Source organism: Anomaloglossus baeobatrachus, chromosome 10 (assembly GCF_048569485.1).
Source record: "Anomaloglossus baeobatrachus isolate aAnoBae1 chromosome 10, aAnoBae1.hap1, whole genome shotgun sequence".
Lineage (NCBI taxonomy): Eukaryota > Metazoa > Chordata > Amphibia > Anura > Aromobatidae > Anomaloglossus > Anomaloglossus baeobatrachus.
The window spans coordinates 110,196,207-110,219,162 of record NC_134362.1 but is presented as its reverse complement, the minus strand read 5'-3'; the positions used below and the strand labels follow the sequence as shown (position 1 = coordinate 110,219,162).

Here is a 22,956-nt window from a genome sequence, read left to right as displayed (position 1 = left end):
GTTCAAGATTGGTCGCAGTTTCAGCTCCCATACGTGTTTCCGCCTCTGGCGCTCTTGCCCAGAGTGCTACGCAAGATCAGATCCGAGTGCAGCCGCATCATACTCGTCGCTCCAGACTGGCCGAGGAGGTCGTGGTATCCGGATCTGTGGCATCTCACGATCGGTCGACCGTGGTCACTGCCAGACCGACCAGACTTACTGTCCCAAGGGCCGTTTTTCCATCAGAATTCTGCGGCCCTGAACCTGACTGTGTGGCCATTGAGTCCTGGATCCTAGCATCTGCAGGATTATCTCAAGGAGTCGTTGCCACAATGAGACAAGCTAGAAAGTCGAATTCGGCTAAGATCTACCACAGAACGTGGAAGATTTTCTTATCCTGGTGCTCTGCTCAGGGAGTGTCTCCCTGGCCATTTGCATTGCCCAAGTTTCTTTCCTTCCTGCAATCGGGGTTAGAAAAGGGCTTGTCGCTCAGCTCCCTTAAAGGGCAAGTTTCGGCACTATCCGTGTTTTTTCAGAAGCGTCTAGCACGTCTTTCTAAGGTGCGCACGTTCCTGCAGGGGGTCTGTCATATTGTGCCCCCGTACAAGCGGCCGTTAGATCCATGGGATCTGAACAGGGTACTAGTTGCTCTCCAGAAGCCGCCCTTCGAGCCTCTGAAGGAAGTTTCCTTTTCTCGGCTGTCACAGAAAGTGGCGTTTCTTGTTGCGATCACATCGCTTCGGCGAGTGTCTGAGCTGGCAGCTCTGTCATCCAAGGCTCCCTTCCTGGTGTTCCACCAGGACAAGGTAGTGCTGCGCCCTATTCCGGAGTTTCTCCCTAAGGTCGTATCCTCTTTTCATCTTAATCAGGATATATCCTTGCCTTCTTTTTGTCCTCATCCGGTTCACCGGTATGAAAAGGACTTACGTTTGCTAGATCTGGTGAGAGCACTCAGAATCTACATTTCCCGCACGGCGCCCATGCGCCGTGCCGATGCACTTTTTGTCCTTGTCGCTGGTCCGCGCAAGGGGTTGCAGGCTTCTAAAGCCACCCTGGCTCGATGGATCAAAGAACCAATTCTAGAGGCCTACCGTTCTGCGGGGCTTCCGGTTCCTTCAGGGCTAAAAGCCCACTCAACCAGAGCCGTGGGTGCGTCCTGGGCATTACGTCACCAGGCTTCGGCTCAACAGGTGTGCCAGGCAGCTACCTGGTCCAGTCTGCACACTTTCACCAAGCATTATCAGGTGCATACCTATGCTTCGGCGGATGCCAGCTTAGGTAGAAGAGTCCTGCAGGCGGCAGTGACACCCCCGTAGGGGAGGGCTGTTTTGCAGCTCTAACATGAGGTATTTCTTTACCCACCCAGGGACAGCTTTTGGACGTCCCAATCGTCTGGGTCTCCCAATAGAGCGCTGAAGAAGAAGGGAATTTTGTTACTTACCGTAAATTCCTTTTCTTCTAGCTCTTATTGGGAGACCCAGCACCCGCCCTGTTGTCCTTCGGGATGTTTTTTTGTTGTTTGCGGGTACACATGTTGTTCATGTTGAACGGTTTTTCAGTTCTCCGATGTTATTCGGAGTTAATTTGTTTAAACCAGTTATTGGCTTCCTCCTTCTTGCTTTGGCACTAAAACTGGAGAACCCGTGATACCACGGGGGGGGTATAGCCAGAGGGGGAGGGGCCTTGCACTTTTAATGTAGTGCTTTGTGTGGCCTCCAGAGGGCAGTAGCTATACCCCAATCGTCTGGGTCTCCCAATAAGAGCTAGAAGAAAAGGAATTTACGGTAAGTAACAAAATTCCCTTCTTTATTAAAATGACAGCAAACAGCTCAGTAAGTGACATCACTGGAATCAGGGTCTGTCTGTACATTATGCTGCTCTCAGATGGGGGGAGGAAAAACCTGATAAATTCCCTTTTAATGAGAAATTCATCATTTTAGTTCTTTATTAGTCAGATAAAAAAAGCCCTTAGATTCATTTGATAATGGCCATGGATGTGAATTGCGCGTGTACGATAAGGATGAAACCCCTCTTTATCTGGGTAACACTAGGTGAGAGGCTGAGTAATAACTGCTTCCTGCAGCCTGTATCTACTGAATGCTTGCCACACAGATCATCTATCTACAAGTGTAAAGTTGGGTGAGAAGGAACTGCTCCTTAAAGGGGAAGTCCTGCCGAAATGTGCTTTTAAGGTTTGTTATAATGTGTCGCACAGATGTTCTCTGTAGCGCTCCTAATTCTCACTGCTCGGAGACTTCATACTAAATATCAGAAGCAACTTTGTATTGTATCCGTTTAAAAAAAAAAACCAAAATCTTAGTCATGTCAAAGGAATGTAACTCTCACTGATGGGACAATTTTCACACTCCAGAGAATCGCAGGAATAAAACCTCATTTATAAATAACAGTTGTTGCACCATAGTTATATTTTTCCTCAAAGTTAACACATAGCACATTATCAAAATACTTTACACCTTCATTCCGGTGTGCATCAGTGTGTGATGTTCTCTCCAAAAAAGCATGCAAATTCATATTTATTGCTGAAAGTCTCATTTAACCGGAACCTGTCAGCTGATTTATTCTACCAAGACCACAGACTGCATGAATGCGAGCTGAGCTGCTCGAGTGCAGATACGTGTCTGGATTTTCATAGAAAACATTTTGAAGATGCAGCTAGGGACCATAGAAATGGAAGTGACTAGTGCGGCAGCACTGTTCCTGGCCGGCTTCTTCTTGCACCGCTCTGTTTGATTGACAGGTCTCCCATGTGTATACGGTGAGAAAACGGCTGGGTCATTGCTGGACTACTCTCATCTCCTGCTATTACCCCAAGCAGGATCTTCAAACAAACATACCTGATTACAATTGTGCAATCAGGCTTTGATTCATGCTGCCCGTGGATTGGCAGCATTACTCGACTGACAGGATCCCTTTTAAGAAGTGTATTTTACTTCGCATTCATGTGCGATTGGAGAACATGGCTGCGAGACATATCTAGCTGGGGATCAAAACAATCATTTGGTTGAATTCATACTGCCTGATCCTTAACTACCCCGACATTACCTATCTGAGTGAGTCGAGGCCCCTGACTCTAACCCAAAGGTTTTTGGGGGCTGATTTTGCAGTCACACAGTCACCCATCTTTCCTTCTCTTGATAACTTACCACATGTAAGGTTGTTTTGCCCTGGGCACTGCAGTTCTCACTGGGTAGTGGGCCAGACCAGTTTGCCACAGATCAGCCCCAGGCTTGTGGATTTCTGTAGCCTAAAGGCTACTTTACACGCTGCGACATCGCTAGCGATCTCGGTAGCGATGTGAAATTCTAGATCGCAAGTGCGATCTTTTGAGGTCGCACATAGGTAATTTTACGCATGTGCGATCTCAAAAGATCACACTTGCAATCTAGAATTTCACATCGCTAACTGGATCACTAGCGATGTCGCAGCCTGTCAAGTACCCTTAACACCACTAAATGGAAAACTACTAATTTCTTTATCGTTCCTTTGGGAGACCCAGACCTTGGGTGTTTAGCTTCTGCCTCCGGAGGACACACAAAGTACTACACTTAAAAGTGTAGCTCCTCCCTCTGAGCCTATACACCCCCTGGTGAGCCAGTCACAGCCAGTTTATCGCTTTGTGTTCAGGAGGACATACATCCACATATGCATTCTCATATGATTTTTTCTTTTTTTTTTTTTTCCTTTTTTTTTGGAAAAAGATTGAAGAAGTACGGGTCCATGTCTGGACTCCCGGCATATCCCTTCTCACCCCACTGTGTCGGTGGTGTTGTAAGGTTGATTTCCAAGGCTGGAGCCTTACATGCCGTGCTCCTTCACCATCCCTCCTGGACTCTGGATTGAAGTGGGAGCCAGCGCGGTCTCCATGCCTGGCAGGAGACCAGTCTCCGTCCACAGCCCCTTGAGGACCCTGCTGGACCGGAGCACTCATCCCCAGGGACCTGGCCCTGCGTCTCAGCAGCTAAGTACCTGAGACGTTCATATGTTGGGGGTCCCTGTCCTTTATTGTGTGGGGAGAGTGTGTTTGCTGTATTTGTTTTGACATTTCCGGCGGGTCCTCTGGCTTTTCGCCTGAGAACCGCGCCGATGGTGCCTGCGCGTCGGCCTCGCTGCTCAAATTTAGGCCCCGGCTTCGCCGGAGGCCTAGTTTCTGTTTCCTGCCCTCGCATGTCATTCATGCAGAGGGACAGGCACGGCTCCTCCCGGCGGCCGTCCTGCACAGGGGAGGGGCACTCCCCACTGCTTGTGCGTGACTCCCCCCTGCAGGCCTCTATGGCCCTCCAGATCCCGCTTTCCTACAGGGACGCCCCCGGCCCGCCCCCTCTCCTCGCTCCGGCGGCCATTTTCTTGGACAGGGTTCACTCTGCGCTGGGACATCCTGCACTCTGCATCCCTGCTGAGGTGCTGTGCATTGGGGGTCCGGGCTTCAGGATCTGGAGGGCACACAACACCGCTTCCGGGGGTCTGGTAAGCCACAGCCGGTCTCTGGTTGTGGACCTCTGAATATACTCCCTGGGGTTCATTCTCTTTGTAGAAGCTGTTTTCCTCACTCCAGCAGCATGTCTCACACGAGGAGCAAGGCTCCAAAGCTTTATACTGCATACGCTGCATGTAAGCTCCTGCTGCCTGAACCGAGCACCTATCCACATTGTGATGTCTGCTCTAACTTGGAGGTGCCACAGCCTGGAGTCTCACCCCTAGTGGTCTCTCAAGCTGCTTCTGCACCTGTGGCTGAACCCCCGGCCTGGGTAGAGTCCTTCTCTAGGTCTATCTCCCAGTCATTTGCTGAGTCCATGGGACTTCTGTCCAGGACTTTGATGAATATGCATCAGCCCCCTTCACAGGGTGCCTCTAATGCTCTTGCTAAGGGTCCTTTAGGATCCCTATCCTCTGACCTCCGTCCACTGGAGCTCACAGAGGATTCATCATCAGGGCACAGACCCCGTCCTCCTAAGAGGCGCTGCAGGGTTTCCTCTCCCCCCTCATCCTGCGGCTCTGATTCAAGGGTTGAGGACTCGCAGGATGAGGAGGATGCCTTTACAGGGGGCTCGGAGGCTAACTCCATGTGCCCCATTGATCTTTCCGAGGGTGACTCAGAACTTAGTGACTTGATTGCTTCCATTAATTCTGTACTGGATCTCAACCCTCCAGTATCAGAGGAGCAACCCTCTCTGGCAGAAAAGCACCAGTTTACCTCGCCTAAGAGTAAAGAGTGTGTTCTTTAACAACTCCAGTTTTCAGACCGCTGTGACCAAACCCAGGGCCTCTCCTGACAAATGCTTCCCAAAGCGTGGTTCTGATGACCGTTTTCCCTTTCCACCTGAGGTGGTCAAGGAGTGGGCTCACTCCCCAAAGGTAGACCCTCCGGTGTCTAGGCTCTCAGCCCGGACCGTTGTGTCGGTGGCTGATGGCACTTCTCTTAAGGATGCCACTGACCGTCAGATTGACCTTCTTGCCAAATCCGTGTATGAAGCGGCGGGGGCCCCGTTTTCCCCAACTTTTGCAGCAGTGTGGGCCCTCAAAGCCATCTCTGCTTCTCTAGAGGAGATGCATTCCCTCATCAGGGAATCTATGCCCGAGATGGTTGCCTTAACTTCTCAAGCTTCAGCTTTTTCTTCTTATGCCATGTCTGCCATGCTAGAGGCTTCTCACCGCACTGCGGTGGCTTCGGCTACTTCCCTCGTTATCCGCAGGATCTTGTGGCTTCGAGAGTGGAAGGCAGATGCTTCTTCAAAGAAGTACCTTGCTGGGCTCCCTTTTGCTGGTTCCCTTTTGCTGGTTCTTATTAAAGAGGCTACTGGCGGGAAGAGTACTTCCATGCCACAAACCAAGACCAGGAAACCTGCCCAGGGTAGGATTCAGTCAAGGTTTCGCTCCTTTCGTTCCTCCAACTGGTCGTCCTCTAAGCCCTCCGCCTCGTCCGCTAACTCAGCTAAGGACCAGAAATCCAGCTGGCGCTCGAGCGCGTCCACAGAAGACCGCAGGAGGTCCTGCCACTTAGGCAGCCTCCTAGTGACTCTCTGCCCACTCCAGCAACGTTCTTAGTCGGTGGCAGGCTCTCCCACTTTGGCGACGCTTGGTTTCAACAGGTCTCCGATCAGTGGGTGAGAGATATCATTTCTCACGGCTACAGGATAGAATTCTCTTCCAGCCCGCCAAACAGATTTTTTCTCTCAACTCCCCCCTGCTCCAAGGCCGCCGCCTTCTCACAGGCCGTGGCAGCCTTGCAGGCCAACGTAGTAATTGTACCAGTTCCCGCCCGGGAACGGTTCAGAGGTTTTTACTCCAACCTCTTCCTGGTTCCCAAAAATGGACGGTACCTTTCGGCCCATCCTGGATCTCAAGCTTCTCAACAAGCATGTTCGGGTGCGGCACTTTCGCATGGAGTCTCTGCGATCAGTCATTGCCTCAATGACCCAAGGGGATTTCCTGGCGTCCATCGACATCAGAGATGCCTATCTACATGTGCCAATTGCAGTTTCACACCAGCGTTGGCTACGCTTTGCAATAGGAGAAGATCATTTCCAATTCGTGGCTCTCCCCTTCGGGTTAGCCACGGCACTTCGGGTATTCACCAAGGTCATGGCAGCAGTGATTGCAGTTCTGCACCTCCAGGGGTTGGCAGTGCTCTCTTACCTGGACGACCTTCTAGTCAAGGCTCCATCCAGCGCAGACTGTCAGCGGAGTGTCTCGCTCACTCTCGCCACCCTAGCCCAATTCGGGTGGATTGTCAATCTTCCCAAATCCACTTTGACTCCGACCCAGAGTCTCACGTACCTAGGGATGCAGTTCGAGACTCTGCCGGCACTTGTGAAGTTGCCCTTAGACAAACAGCTGTCACACCGGTTGGCGGTGCGCTCTCTCCTGAGGCCCCACCGTTATACCCTCAGGCGTCTGATGCAGGTGCTGGGTCAAATGGTGGCGTCCATGGAGGCTGTTCCCTTTGCCCAGTTCCATCTGCGCCCCCCTGCAGCTGGACATTCTCCGCTGTTGGGACAAGCAAGTCACACAAGTCAGTGGCTCTGTCACCACGGACCAAGAGCTCTCTTCAGTGGTGGCTTCGGCCCCTCTCCCTGTCCCAAGGGCGCTCCTTCCTGGCCCCATCCTGGGTGATTCTCACCACGGATGCCAGCCTATCCGGCTGGGGAGCGGTATGTCTCCACCACAGAGCACAGGGCACTTGGACTCCGTCCGAGTCAGCCCTTTCAATCAATGTGCTGGAAACCAGAGCCGTGTTTCTAGCTCTTCTAGCATTTCACCATCTGCTGGCGGGCAGGCACATTCGAGTCCAGTCAGACAACGCGACAGCGGTTGCCTACATCAACCATCAAGGCGGGACACGCAGCCGCCTGGCAATGATGGAGGTAAAACGCATTCTTCAATGGGCGGAGGACTCCAGGTCCACCATATCCGCAGTCCACATCCCAGGCGTGGACAACTGGGAGGCAGATTATCTCAGCTGTCAAAGCGTGGACGGTGGCGAGTGGTCCCTGCACCCGGCAGTATTTCAGTCGATCTGCCGCAAATGGGGCACTCCGGACGTGGACCTAATGGCATCCCGTCACAACAACAAAGTTCCTGTTTACGTGGCTCGCTCCCACGATCCTCAGGCCTTCGCCGCGGACGCTCTGGTTCAGGACTGGTCCCAGTTTCGTCTGTCCTACGTGTTCCCCCCTCTAGCTCTCTTGCCCAGAGTTCTGCGCAAGATCAGAATGGAGGGTCGTCGAGTCATCCTCATTGCACCGGACTGGCCCAGGCGAGCTTGGTATCCGGACCTGCTCCAACTGTCCGTGGAGATGCCGTGGCAGCTCCCGGACTGTCCAGACCTACTCTCGCAAGGTCCGTTTTTCCGCCCGAATTCTGCGGCTCTCAAATTGACGGCGTGGCTCTTGAGTCCTGGATTTTGACGGCTTCTGGTATTCCCCCTGAAGTCATCTCCACTATGACTCGGGCCCTTAAGTCTTCCTCCTCTAAGATCTATCACAGGACTTGGAAAATTTTCCTGTCCTGGTGTCGCTCTACCGGCCATCCCCCTTGTCCATTCTCCTTGCCGACCCTTCTGTCTTTTCTACAGTCCGGTCTGCAGCTAGGACTGTCCCTTAACTCTCTCAAGGGACAAGTTTCGGCTCTGTCAGTTCTGTTCCAGCGGCGTCTCACTCTGCTGGCTCAGGTCCGCACCTTCATGCAGGGCGCGTCTCACATCATTCCGCCTTACCGGCGGCCCTTGGACCCCTGGGACCTTAACTTGGTTCTCACGGTCTTGCAGAAACCCGCCTTTGAGCCTCTTAGGGAGGTTTCTTTGTACCGTCTTTCACAGAAAGTGGCCTTTTCTGGTTGCCATAACTTCTCTCAGGAGAGTCTCTGATTTGGCTGCGCTCTCCTCGGAGTCACCTTTTTTAGTCTTTCATCAGGACAAGGTGGTTCTCCGTCCGACTCCGGACTTCCTTCCTAAGGTGGTCTCTCCTTTCCACCTTAACCAGGACATTACCTTACCTTCCTTCTGTCCGGCCCCTGTTCATCGCTTTCAAAAAGCTCTACATACTCTAGATCTGGTGCGTGCTCTCCGGATCTATGCGTCTCGCACCGCTGCGCTTAGGCGGTGCACCTCTCTTTTTGTGCTAACCACAGGTCGGCGCAAGGGCCTCCCTGCTTCTAAGCCGACCTTAGCCCGTTGGATTAGGTTGACCATCTCGGACGCCTACCAGAGTACGCAGGCGCCTCCCCCACCGAGGATCAAAGCACACTCGACCAGAGCTGTCGGTGCCTCTTGGGCTTTTAGGCACCAGGCTACGGCTCAACAAGTCTGTCAGGCTGCCACTTGGGCTAGCCTGCATACCTTCTCGAAGCACTACCAAGTGCATGCTCATGCTTCGGCAGATGCGAGCTTGGGCAGACGCATCCTTCAGGCGGCGGTCGCCCATTTGTGAAGTTAGGTTCGGCCTACTTCTTAGTTTTTCTGTTTATTTCCCACCCAGGGACTGCTTTGGAACGTCCCAAGGTCTGGGTCTCCCAAAGGAACGATAAAGAAAAAGAGAATTTTGTTTACTTACCGTAAATTCTTTTTCTTATAGTTCCGTCTTGGGAGACCCAGCACCCTCCCTGTTGCCTGTTGGCAATTTCCTTGTTCCGCGTGTTTTCACCGGCTGTTGTCGTGGACAGAGTCTCCGGTTGTTCCGGCTCTTGCTCTGTTCTACTTGTGGGTGGCTATTCTTCTTCAGCTTTTGCACTAAACTGGCTGTGACTGGCTCACCAGGGGGTGTTTAGGCTCAGAGGGAGGAGCTACACTTTTAAGTGTAGTACTTTGTGTGTCCTCCGGAGGCAGAAGCTAAACACCCAAGGTCTGGGTCTCCCAAGACGGAACTATAAGAAAAAGAATTTACGGTAAGTAAACAAAATTCTCTTTTTCTCTAGAATTGGAGCTAGGAGGGCAGTGGGGCTTGTATCAGATCTTGTAATTTAACGTTAACAGATTTCGAGAAACTAATAGAAACTTTTTTCTTTACACCATATTTTTGTCTGTTCTTTGAGTTAATGGTAACTGAAAGCAGATCTTTATCATTTTGTAAAATCCCCAGTTCTGATACCTGCTATCTGCCCCGTGCCAGTAATGTAACTGAAACCCGCTAACACAAAGCCCATACTCTGTGTAGCTTTTATTGTTGAGAGGTGCTATCCCAAAATTCAAATGCCCTGTTTTTAGGTCCAGTATTCCGTGCTAATAATTCTGACTACATTTTTCTAGCAGTCGTGCTGTTTTTCTGAAACAATCCAAATCTTCATAGACACCATGATGATTACATTATGTCTGCTACCTCAGTCACTGCTAGGAGGTGCACACTGCATACGACTTCTGTGTTGTACTTTCAGGCCAAGTTCACATGACGCAGAGTTGTCACTGATTTGGGGTGTGGATTCTGCATAGCAAATCTGCATTAAATTTACAAGTAAATGGCTGTTTCATAATCCCATCCACACATTGCAGAAAAAAAGCATGAACATGAAAGTACAGTTCAGGTTTCAAATCTACATCATATGGTAAAATTCAGAACATAACAGCCTAATTGACAATATACGGCTGGTTGACTATTCTTCGTTAGACTGCTTTTCAAAAGTAATCGTACCCCTTGACCGCTTCTGAATTTTTTTTACACCCACAAACTTAAAGGGAACCTGTCAGCAGTTTTGGGGCCTATAAGTTGCGGCCACCACCAGTGGACTCTTATATATAGCATTTTAACATGCTGTATATAAGAGCCCAGGCCGCTGTGTAGAACGTAAAAATCACTTTATAATACTTACCTAAAACGGTCGCTGCGGTGGAGTTGGGCCATATGGGCGTCTCCGTTCTTTGGTGCCGGCGCCTCCTCTTTCGTCCATCTTCATCCTCCTTTTGAAGCTGGTGTGCATGACGCGTCCTACATCATACACACTCGCTGGTCCCGCTCATGCACACTACAATACTTTGATCTGCCCTGCCACATCGAGAAGTTGACATTTCTTCCCATACCTCTTTACTATATACAATATAACACATATAGGAACCGTAGGTTACATATAGTAGGTAACAACTCGGATTAACTGATATCTTAAATTAAAGAGTCTTTAAATTTACCAGTATACCAGTATAGAAGATACCCAAGAACCAGACATGGTTAAAATGTACAAACATTTTATTTTTAATATATTCATAGGGTATAACAATTAATAATCACAATGAAAAACCGAGACATGAGAAGTGATGGAGGGAAAGAAACCCCACGTGACCCAGGAGAGGATACTAGATCTCAAAGTGATCTGCCCAAGTGCCCAGATAGGCAGCTGATTGCCCAAATGCAAGTGCAAAGATTGCCAGAAAAGAGATAAGAAAGTCTCAATGCATGGCATAACAAAGGCAAGATGGCTTACCAAGCTGGCAGATCACCAAGTACGACCCGGGTATACACGTGGGGACCGGCGTCCCAACACGTGTTTCGCCTGATGTGCTTCGTCGGGGGACAGATAAAATAGGTGCACAGTACAAGGGTTATAAAGGGACCCTAATTGGCACAAAACCGCCTCTTCAGCGGCGCGTCACAGTGCACCACACTGCTACGGGTCGCGCTGTGGTTCAGCGTCGGCAGCGGAGGCCGGATGGAAGAAAACTTCCGGTGACGTCACTAGTACTTCCGGTTCTCTGCTGCTAAGGACGCCACCACAGACGCGCCCAGGAAGGCAGGCAATACACTAGTGACGCGTCACTAGTACCTCCCATCCAAAGAAGAATAGCCCTTCTCAGCCGGTAAGATAGATATAGTTCAGTCAGAACTTAATCATATCGCGATCGCCTATGGACTATATAAACGGGAGGTATATACCTTCTTTACAAGATTTTAAAGGGGATCGTGAAAAGGTAGAGATAGTAAAGAACAAGGTATTAGAGGGAGAAAAGTAGAAAGAGCAGACGTCTGCACAGGGCACATAGCAATCAAAGAGGAAACATAGTCACATAACAGTGCATATACAAAAATATACGAATGCTGTATGATTGCTTCATAGGTCCAGATGCATCAAGCTCATTTAGAAGGCAAAATTGCCATGAAAATCCAATTCATTCCTCAACAGGGCCTGGAGTGGGAGTGAAGTGGCGGAAAAATAGCAATGGATCCATTTTAGCTAGACAAATAAAAAGACACACTGTTAAAATTGAGTCATAATAGGACTGCCACAGATACAGCACGAACATTCACAGTATTATATGGAAGAAAAGCGCAATATATGTGAGTGCGCCTAGTGGATGGCCCACAGCACAGACATACATATATAGTACAAGTTATATCCCAAAGGGACTCCCAAAAGAGGGGGGGGTGGTGAGGGGGAGAGGGGGGGTTCAGTCTACACACTAAAGACCAATTCAATCAAGAGACTGGATAATTAAAGAAACGGGGCAAAGGAGAGCCGTTCATTAAGCCCGTGAGGTGCCTGAGTACCAGGCCGCTGTGTAGAACGTAAAAATCACTTTATAATACTTACCTAAAACGGTCGCTGCGGTGGAGTTGGGCCATATGGGTGTCTCCGTTCTTTGGTGCCGGCGCCTCCTCTTTCAGCCATCTTCATTTTCCTTTTGAAGCCGGTGTGCATGACGCGTCCTACATCATACACACTCGCTGGTCCCGCTCATGCACACTACAATACTTTGATCTGCCCTGCCACATCGAGAAGTTGACATTTCTTCCCATACCTCTTTACTATATACAGTAGCTCTTGTTCGGTGATTGGATGGAGACATCTGTGATCAGCAATGGTCAAGTCTTGCCACAGATACTCATTGTGATTTAGGTCTGGAGTTAGCAATAGCTGTTACAGGTGGCGTCTGGAAGTTCTTGGAGGCTGCCAGAACACAGCAGCTTTGTCAAAATTATACTAGCCACAGCTGGGTACTATAGATCTAAACCCTATTAATTTCCGACATCGTCTGAGAATGTCCGGCCAATGCATCCCTACCGATCAGATATTGATGGCCTATCCTAAGGACAGACCAGCAATAAAAAATAGTGGCCAACCTTTTAAGGCTACATTCACACGACCGTCCCGTTTTTGCGGGCCGCAAAAAACTGTCCTGTTTTTCCACAGATTTATCCGTGTGACATCCGCATCTGTTCCGTTCTGTATACGGTCCATGTGCCTTCATTTTTTTTATTTAATTTTTTTTTTTAAAAGGGAAGGAAGGTTACATACAGTTAAAAGCAAGAAAGATAGCTGGATAGATGGCTCATATATAATGTCCCACTCCCCTGCATTTTGCAATCTTGTGCCTTTTAGTGCCTTTCATGTAGCACTAAAGGGTGTTTAGCCATTTACTTAGCCAAAAAAAAAAATTAAAAAAAACGACGTGGGGTCCCCCCGAAATTGGATCACCAGCCAAGGTAAAGCGGACAGCTATGGTCTGGTTTTCTCAGACTAGGGAGGCCCACGGTTATTGAACAATCACCAGCCTAAAAATAGCAGGCCGCAGCCGCTCCAGAAGTGGCGCATCTATTAGATGCACCAATCCTAGTGCTTCTCTGCAGCTCATCTCGTTGCCCTGGTGGGGTGGCAAACTGGGTAATATATAGGATTAATTTCAGCTGTGTAAGGTCACCTGGTATCAAGCCCTGGCTTTAGTAATGTCATGGCATCTATCAGATACCCAACATCACAAACCCAGTCAGTAATTAAAAAAAAAAAAAAAAGACAACAAAAAAATTATTTGAAAAAACAATCCCCAACACATTCCCTCTTTCACCAATTTATTGGAAGGTAAAAAGGTCCCATGACGATCCATACCATACTTACTGTCTCAGTCAATAAAGAACAGGATATTCCCCATTGGCTGGGAGAGCAGTCCAGTGACCTAAGCTAACATCAATAGGTAATGCCAGGTCACTGCAGGGCATAATGAGCGCCGACGTCATGAGGTTAGCTCAGTTCATGACCTGCGGTGATGAACTCTGCTGAACTCATGACATCAGCGCTTGTCACTGAGTTCAATGACCACCTCGCTGTCCCGTGAAGTATCATGAACGGCCCGTGATGTCACCTCTAGCCATAGCCTCGGTTCGCTCGTGAGACTTGAGGTGATATCTCTGCAGGCATGTAAGTCAGTGATGAGTGCTGACATCAGCAGTGCAGCGGAGCTCATCACCGTAATGACGTTTGCCTAACCTCCTGAGGGCAGCGCTCTTCATCCCCGCAGCTGCTCGAACACTGCTGTGAGCCACTGCGGGGTTGGTGGGGGAGTGAGACACAGACTGTAGGGGCACCGATAGAAAGAAGCCATGCGGAAGTGCATTTGTGTGGCTTCCGGGGATTTTGAGGACCCATTGACTTGTATTATGTCACGGTCTGTATTTGCAGAACAGAATAGGAAATGTTCCATAATAACGGAACGGACATACGGACACCAATGTGTTTTTTTTGTAGGAACTGATGGCACACAGAAGTGCCTCTGTGTGCCATCCGATCCTACACAAAATAATTGAAAAGATGGTCTTGTCAGTAGGTCCGCAAAAAAAAAAAAAAGGAACTGACCAGGACAAACGGAACTGCCATATGAATGAACCCTAAATTTAATCTTTGAGCGTAAATATCACATTCATCCACTTTATTGAAGGAAATTGCTTTTTCTTTTTTTTTTTCTTTAACACCTCATCTTGTGCGGGTTTGGAAGTTTCCTTTCAATAGCAGATTTAGTGGGTGAGAATATATATATATATATATATATATATATATATATATATATATATATATATATATATATATATATATATATATATATATATATATATAATATTTTTTAGCTTATTGGGGTAAACTACCAATTTAACATCTGAAGGTTTCATTGCTGATTCTCAGTTTTTGGAATTATTTTGGCTGTTCTGCCAAGTGGTTTTAAAGTTTTGGTTTTAAATTTGTATGTGAATTATAGCATTGTGTAGTAAAGGGCAATTCCTTTAACTGGGTACGTTCAGAATAGGATTTTTTTTAGGGAAAGAGAAAAATTACTGACCTCTAGGACCTACAACAATTCAGAAAATGGGGCTTTGGATCCTGAGAATTGGACTTTTTTGACCACTGCCTTGAATGGAGCCAAGTTGCACATGCTCATAGGGCTATTTCTGGCAGTCCTATAGACAATGAATGGAGATGAGGTTGAGCAAGCGTAACTCTACGCCTTGCAAGATGAGACACACAGGTTTTCAGCATTTCTTGGAGTTCCAGAGTTCCAACCCCAGTGATCAGTATATAATGTATCTAGCTGTAGAAATGTGAGGTATCTAGCTGTAGAAATATAATGTATCTAGCTGTAGAAATGTGAGGTATCTAGCTGTAGAAATATAATGTATCTAGCTGTAGAAATGTGAGGTATCTAGCTGTAGAAATGTGAGGTATCTAGCTGTAGAAATGTGAGGTATCTAGCTGTAGAAATATAATGTATCTAGCTGTAGAAATGTGAGGTATCTAGCTGTAGAAATGTGAGGTATCTAGCTGTAGAAATATAATGTATCTAGCTGTAGAAATGTGAGGTATCTAGCTGTAGAAATGTGAGGTATCTAGCTGTAGAAATGTGAGGTATCTAGCTGTAGAAATGTGAGGTATCTAGCTGTAGAAATGTGAGGTATCTAGCTGTAGAAATGTGAGGTATCTAGCTGTAGAAATGTGAGGTATCTAGCTGTAGAAATATAATGTATCTAGCTGTAGAAATGTGAGGTATCTAGCTGTAGAAATATAATGTATCTAGCTGTAGAAATGTGAGGTATCTAGCTGTAGAAATGTGAGGTATCTAGCTGTAGAAATGTGAGGTATCTAGCTGTAGAAATGTGAGGTATCTAGCTGTAGAAATGTGAGGTATCTAGCTGTAGAAATGTAAGATATCTAGCTGTAGAAATGTGAGATATCTAGCTGTAGAAATGTGAGGTATCTAGCTGTAGAAATGTGAGGTATCTAGCTGTAGAAATGTGAGGTATCTAGCTGTAGAAATATAATGTATCTAGCTGTAGAAATGTGAGGTATCTAGCTGTAGAAATGTGAGGTATCTAGCTGTAGAAATGTGAGGTATCTAGCTGTAGAAATGTGAGGTATCTAGCTGTAGAAATGTGAGGTATCTAGCTGTAGAAATGTGAGGTATCTAGCTGTAGAAATGTGAGGTATCTAGCTGTAGAAATGAGGTATCTAGCTGTAGAAATGTGAGGTATCTAGCTGTAGAAATGTGAGGTATCTAGCTGTAGAAATGTGAGGTATCTAGCTGTAGAAATGTGAGGTATCTAGCTGTAGAAATGTGAGGTATCTAGCTGTGGAATTAGGCTTAGGCTAGTTTCACACTTGCGTTCAGCGCATTCCGTCACTATGGAGAATAGAGGTATCTAGCTGTAGAAATATAATGTATCTAGCTGTAGAAATGTGAGGTATCTAGCTGTAGAAATATAATGTATCTAGCTGTAGAAATGTGAGGTATCTAGCTGTAGAAATGTGAGGTATCTAGCTGTAGAAATGTGAGGTATCTAGCTGTAGAAATGTGAGGTATCTAGCTGTAGAAATGTGAGGTATCTAGCTGTAGAAATATAATGTATCTAGCTGTAGAAATGTGAGGTATCTAGCTGTAGAAATGTGAGGTATCTAGCTGTAGAAATATAATGTATCTAGCTGTAGAAATGTGAGGTATCTAGCTGTAGAAATATAATGTATCTAGCTGTAGAAATGTGAGGTATCTAGCTGTAGAAATGTGAGGTATCTAGCTGTAGAAATGTGAGGTATCTAGCTGTAGAAATGTGAGGTATCTAGCTGTAGAAATGTGAGGTATCTAGCTGTAGAAATGTGAGGTATCTAGCTGTAGAAATGTGAGGTATCTAGCTGTAGAAATATAATGTATCTAGCTGTAGAAATGTGAGGTATCTAGCTGTAGAAATGTGAGGTATCTAGCTGTAGAAATGTGAGGTATCTAGCTGTAGAAATATAATGTATCTAGCTGTAGAAATGTGAGGTATCTAGCTGTAGAAATATAATGTATCTAGCTGTAGAAATGTGAGGTATCTAGCTGTAGAAATGTGAGGTATCTAGCTGTAGAAATGTGAGGTATCTAGCTGTAGAAATGTGAGGTATCTAGCTGTAGAAATGTGAGGTATCTAGCTGTAGAAATGTGAGGTATCTAGCTGTAGAAATGTGAGGTATCTAGCTGTAGAAATATGAGGTATCTAGCTGTAGAAATGTGAGGTATCTAGCTGTAGAAATGTGAGGTATCTAGCTGTAGAAATGTGAGGTATCTAGCTGTAGAAATGTGAGGTATCTAGCTGTGGAATTAGGCTTAGGCTAGTTTCACACTTGCGTTCAGCGCATTCCGTCACTATGGAGAATAGCGCAGTCCTTTAACGGACCGCGCTATTCTCCATAGAGTTGTATGGACGACGCACAGTAACGTAAGTGGCTGCGTTGCATCCGCTGGACGACGCAGCGGCGTTATTTTGACGCTGCGTCTAGTGGATTGAACGCAGTATGTAACGTGTTTTGGAGCGTTAAAATAGCGCACCATGATGGATTCCGTTGGAATCCGCCACGGTGTCTAATGATTGTCTATGGTGGCGGTTTCCGCCGCTATGCGATAAGCGGCGGAATCCGCTGGCGGATTTCGTCACGTTCTACTGCACATGCTCAGCCTGTCCAGCAGAACGATCGAAATCGTTTAAAATCACTCCTGGTCCATGTCCCCCCTCTCCCTCCTCTCTCCCCTCCTCTCTCATACTCACCGATCACGGGCGCGACGCTGCACAGCTGTCACACTGCTCCGGCGGCTTTTCCTCTTATTATTATTCAGTCTCGTATTCCCTGCTTTCCCCGCCCACCGGCGCCTATGATTGGTTGCAGCCAGACCCGCCCCCACGCTGACTGACAGCTGTCTCACTGCAATCAATCACAGCCGCCGGTGGGCGTGTCTATATCGTGCAGTACAATAAATAAATAAATAATTAAAAAAAACGGCGTGCGGTCCCCCCCAATTTTAATACCAGTCAGATAAAGCCATACGGCTGAAGGCTGGTATTCTCAGGATGGGGAGCCCCACATTATGGGGAGCCCCCCAGCCTAACAATATCAGCCAGCAGCCGCCCAGAATTGTCGCATCCATTAGATGCGACAGTTCTGGGACTGTACCCGGCTCTTCCCGATTTTGCCCTGGTGCGTTGGCAAATCGGGGTAATAAGGAGTTAATGGCAGCCCATAGCTGCCACTAAATCCTAGATTAATCATGTCAGGCGTCTCCCCGAGATACCCTCCATGATTAACCTGTAAGTTAAAGAAAATAAACACACACACCCGAAAAAATCCTTTATTTGGAATAAAAGACAAAAAAAACACCCTCTTTTACCACTTTATTAAAATCCCCAAATACCCTTCCAGGTCCGACGTAATCCAGAGGTCCCGCAACACATCCAGCTCTGCTACATGAAGCTGACAGGAGTGGCAGTAGAACACCGCCGCTCCTGTGAGCTCCACGCAGCAACTGAAGTGAATGGCGCTATCAGCGGGGACGTCACTGAGGTAATGCCGGTGTGTGTGTGCGGTGATGATGGGTGCGGTAGTGTTGGGATGTGTGCAAGAATGATGAGGGCTGTAGTGTCGGGCTGTGTGCGGGGATGTCGGGCTGTGTGCGGGGATGTCGGGCTGTGTGCGGGGATGTCGGGCTGTGTGCGGGGATGTCGGGCTGTGTGCGGGGATGATGGGTACTCTCTCTCTCGGCCCAAAGAAAACTTAACGCAATGCGCTATTTCACTGGAATCCGTGGCCTTTATTATCACACTTTTTGCAAGGCATCCGTCACATGCGTTACACAACGCAATGTGACGTATGCCGTTCAACGCAAGTGTGAAACTAGCCTTATGTACGTATCATTTTAAGAAACTTTACCATGATTGCTAAATAAGGTTCGCTTTCTATTTCTCCAAGTACTCGCAGCGCTCCTGTCCGGTGTCTGGTATTGCATTGTGTTGTAAAAGAAATCGGACCCATTTTCAGATTGAATAGTCTCTTTAAATTTCACTAATCGTTTCATTTATTTACAGCGAGTGAGGTGGAAATCCAGTGTTGCTGGCATTCACAAAACCTACAGAGAAATATAGATATTTTTTTTTTTTGCAGAGCCTATGCAGCATTGTACTAAGCATAAAAAGGTTCCTTGCTTTTGATGATCTACAGCATTTTCCTGAAATGGCCATTTAATGATTTCTCGAGAGAGGAAAATTAAAAGCTTTTAAAATCTATTCGCCGAGTCTTGTGGCTGTGTATTTAATTGCTGCTCCATATGGCCCTGACTGTAGATATGAGGGGCCTCACGTGGGTGTGGGAGCAGTGATTTAACCAAGCTGCGGACGTCACCTGGAGCCGTGTCCTGTTACAGCATGGCGTTATGTTCCAGATGTGGGAGCTGCTCGCACACAATATAGAAGCTGCCTTTGTGGAGATAAGGGGCCTCTAGATCCATTCTTGGCTGAAACACATCAATATCTATGGGAGTAAACATATTGTGAAAATGACCGATACTGTGATTCGCGTTTGTACAGGTTTTTTGCTGTCGTCTTAACTGCAGATGTGTAATATAAAATCACTAAAGATCATTCATGGGGCAGAGACCATTTTGGATTCTACAGAGCTACTAGTCTGCCTGGCGTTTACACATAATAGGAGTGCTAGTCCTGCCTTTAAAAATACCACATCCCTGGTTGTTGTGATTTACCCCATTTTAATCATTAGTGCAATTATCCTTACAAATAATCGATTTACAATAAAATGGCCTGGCATGGCTGCCCTGGCTCGATCAGTAGATGCCAGTGTGAACAGAGCCCTAGTTCTTGCTTTTTTCTCTTTCCTGTTTTTTTTCCAGTGGCATTGTCATCATGGTGACATTTTAGAGTCCTTAATATTGTAGTTTGACAACATAGTTAGACGTTAATTAACATGGTATATGAAATGGCGAGCACCATCTGGGTATTGATGCGCCGTATATTGTCTCTGCAGATGCACTTGGCTCTTCTGCACTATGTATACAGCATTAAATATTGATGCTATGTATATTGTGCACGGCTCCTGACGCCACATAGGGATGCAGTGACGGGCATGTGTTGTAGGCCTCCAGGCTGCTTCGTCAGTCGTGTGCAGGAGCTGCATACTCGTAGCTCAGCAATTACTGTCAGAACCGAGCGGCGCTGGTCCAGCTGCAGTGAAAGCTGTCAGGTCCTGTTCCTGTGTTATACAAAGGATAACTGTGTGTAAGGAGAGGCTACAGATTGCGGATGTCATGCTTTTTTGCAGAATTGGCAATCACTTTTGGTATCTCCTACTTGACCCTGTTTTAAAAGTTGGATTGTGTGTTCATACTCCGCTCTGGTTAATAAAATGGATGAAAACTTAACCTCATGGTGTATCTTTTTGATACCCACTCCATTTCTAAGGTTGGGGGGGTTGGGTTTACAGAGCACGTATTCTCCTTCTCCCCTCCAGAAATGCCACAGCTCTCCTCCATGGGCCATACCTGCTATTATAGCGCTGTTGCCATGCCAGACCGGGTCCATGCAGTGGCGCCATTTGTAGGAAACAACTGACCCCTTATTCATCATCACAAACCATTCTCTTAGATGTACTGAATTTATTTTTTCTAATAAATTCTTTCTTTTTGTCTGTGTCTCAGGCTTTTATTGGGATTTATGAGCTGCACCTCTCTGCTGTCCATGTGGTTGAGTAATACGTCTACAGCTGCCATGGTGATGCCGATTGTAGATGCCGTTCTGTGTCAGCTCAACAGCGCCGCGCCGGAGGAGAAAGCCTTAACCAACACTAGTCCATGCCGTCCGGCAAACAACGAAGGCATGTATAAAGCATGAGTTTGAGATATGGTAATAACTAAGGGGTACTTCACACACAGCGAGATTGATACTGAGATCGCTGCTGAGTCACGGTTTTTGTGACGCAGCAGTGACCTCATTAGCAATCTCGCTGTGTGTGACACTGAGCAGCGATCTGGCCCCTGCTGTGAAATCGCTGCTCGTTACACACAGCCCTGGTTCGTTTTTTTATTGTTGCTCTCCCGCTGATAAGCACACATCGCTGTGTGTGACAGCGAGAGAGCAACAATCCTGAATGTGCAGGGAGCAGGAGCCGGCATCTGACAGCCTGCGGTAAGCTGTAACCAAGGTAAACATCGGGTAACCAAGGTGGTTACCCGATATTTACCTTCGTTACCAGCGTCTGCAGCTCTCACGCTGCCAGTGCCGGCTCCTGCCCCCTGCACACGCTAAGCTAAGCGGTGTGCGCTGGTAACTAAGGTAAAAATCGGGTAACCATACCCGATGTTTACCTTAGTTACCAGTGTCCGCAGCTTCCAGACGCCGGCTCCGTGCAAGTGCAGTGTCGCTTGCACGTCGCTGCTGGCTGGGGGCTGGTCACTGGTCGCTGGTGAGATCTGCCTGTTTGACAGCTCACCAGCGACCATGTAGCGATGCAGCAGCGATCCTGACCAGGTCAGATCGCTGGTGGGATCGCTGCTGCGTCGCTAAAGTGTGACGGTACCCTAAGGCTGGATTTAGACATCAATCTATCAGCGTCCAAGTAGATATCTTAAGTTAATGAAAAAACAAAAAGACATGGTGACATCAAGGATCAACCCCCAAAATGGTAATATCAAAATATATAGAGACGTATCAACTGTTATAAATAAAACCATTGATATGTTTCATTAACTTACCCATCAGCATTGTACTCTCAAAAATACCCAATATCTCTGCTGCCCCCTCACCTCCTACACAAGCTCCACATATCTCACTGCAACCTTGAGTTGATAAGAAATCCTACTTGCTTCAGTTTTCTGTGTCTGGTCTTGGGAAATTCCTACATTATCCGGCATCTCTCACTTGGAAATGATCAGACTTTCTCCCTTATCTGGTGCCAGCTGAAAGGAATGTTATTTTATATTCTTTGTGTCTGTAAATAAGCTGGGCTTTTTGACTGGAGCGATTTCCCCAACCTCCTCCCCATCCTTGTATCTTTATCCTCTTTCCTTATTTAATTTATATTGCTTGTGTAATTTCTGGCATCAGCTTTGTTTTCCAATAGCATATATTACTTTTTTATTATTACTTTAATATGTTCTTTTTTGCTTCCTAATCACAGACAATACAAAAATTGATCTTGCATCTTTTCCTGAAAGGTAAGCACATAGTTGTTTGGACAGTATCTGTTTACATGTCATTTTAAAGGGTATTTGCCGCCTAATCTGAGAGCATCATAATGTAGAGACAGAGACCCTGATTCCAGCGATGTCACATACTGGGTTGCTTGCTGTGGTTTTGTTAAAATTTGTTTTATAAGCAGATTATCATCACTAGAGGACTAGTAAACCTGTTGCCATGTAGTCCTCCATATTCATGAGCTCTGTATAACATCGCCCCACCACTGATGGGCAGCATTCTGCCTTTGCACAGTATACACAGAAAGCTGCCAATCAGGGGGGTGGGCAAGGTTATACAGAGCTCAGCATTCAGAGAATTGCTAGACCTGAAGCATATAAAACACAGATTTTTACCAAAAGTGCATTAAGCAGCCCAGTAAGTGACACATTGCTGGAATCAAGATATCTGCTCCTATATCATGGTGCTCTCAGATGGTATAGCAAAATCCTGGTGACACGTTCCCATGAATTTGTTTTGCAACATTGAATTGGTAAAAGATTATGCATGATTGTAGAAATAAGGGCCACAATGTACTAGAACTTTCAAGCAGGCCTTAGGTCAGCATCACACTGGTGTATGACTTGCAAGAGTGCACTGTGAGAAAATCTTGCATTGCTTGGCCTAATGTTAATCAATCAGGCAGCTCAGATCTGCAAGTTTTTCCTCAGCCGTAATCGGACTCAGGAAAAAATCACAGCATGCTGTGATTGTCTGCGAGTCTCGGATCACTCGCACCCACACAAGTCTGAGTGTGAGTGAAACATCGCAGTGCACTTGGATGACATCCGAGTGTAGTGCGATTATACGCCCAGGCTGACAATGGACGAGTCGGCATGATCAATCTCTCCCTCTCCTCCGCACCTGTGATCAGATTGTAAGATGGTATCACAGCTACATAACACTTGGTTCGCGGTCGCAGCAGTGCCTGAGCTGAGGGTCATTAGCATATGGCATCCAAAGCTCTAGGCAGACCCCACGTGGAATACGTTGTAAAGTTCTGGGCAGCCTAATTCAACAAAGACCTCGATAATTTGGAGTAAAGGCCGCTTTACACGCTGCGATATCGGTACCGATATCGCTAGCGTGGGTACCCGCCCCCATCTGTTGTGCGACACGGGCAAATCGCTGCCCGTGCCGCACAACATCGCCCAGACCCGTCACACTACTTACCTGTCCGGCGACGTCGCTGTGACCGTCGAACCACCTCCTTTCTAAGGGTTAAAATGGGGAGACA

The 22,956-nt window shown here is 47.2% G+C and overlaps 1 protein-coding gene across 1 annotated transcript in view; it reads left to right on the top strand.

Annotated features, from left to right (window-relative positions):
• The window catches only part of LOC142254504 (solute carrier family 13 member 1-like), a 244,630-nt gene that overhangs the window by 73,127 nt on the left and 148,547 nt on the right, over positions 1 to 22,956 (top strand). Inside the window, exons 4-5 of the mRNA XM_075325593.1 lie at positions 20,186 to 20,361; positions 21,664 to 21,700. Coding sequence (XP_075181708.1) covers positions 20,186 to 20,361; positions 21,664 to 21,700 — 213 coding nt within the window. The remainder of the gene's footprint in view (positions 1 to 20,185; positions 20,362 to 21,663; positions 21,701 to 22,956) is intronic.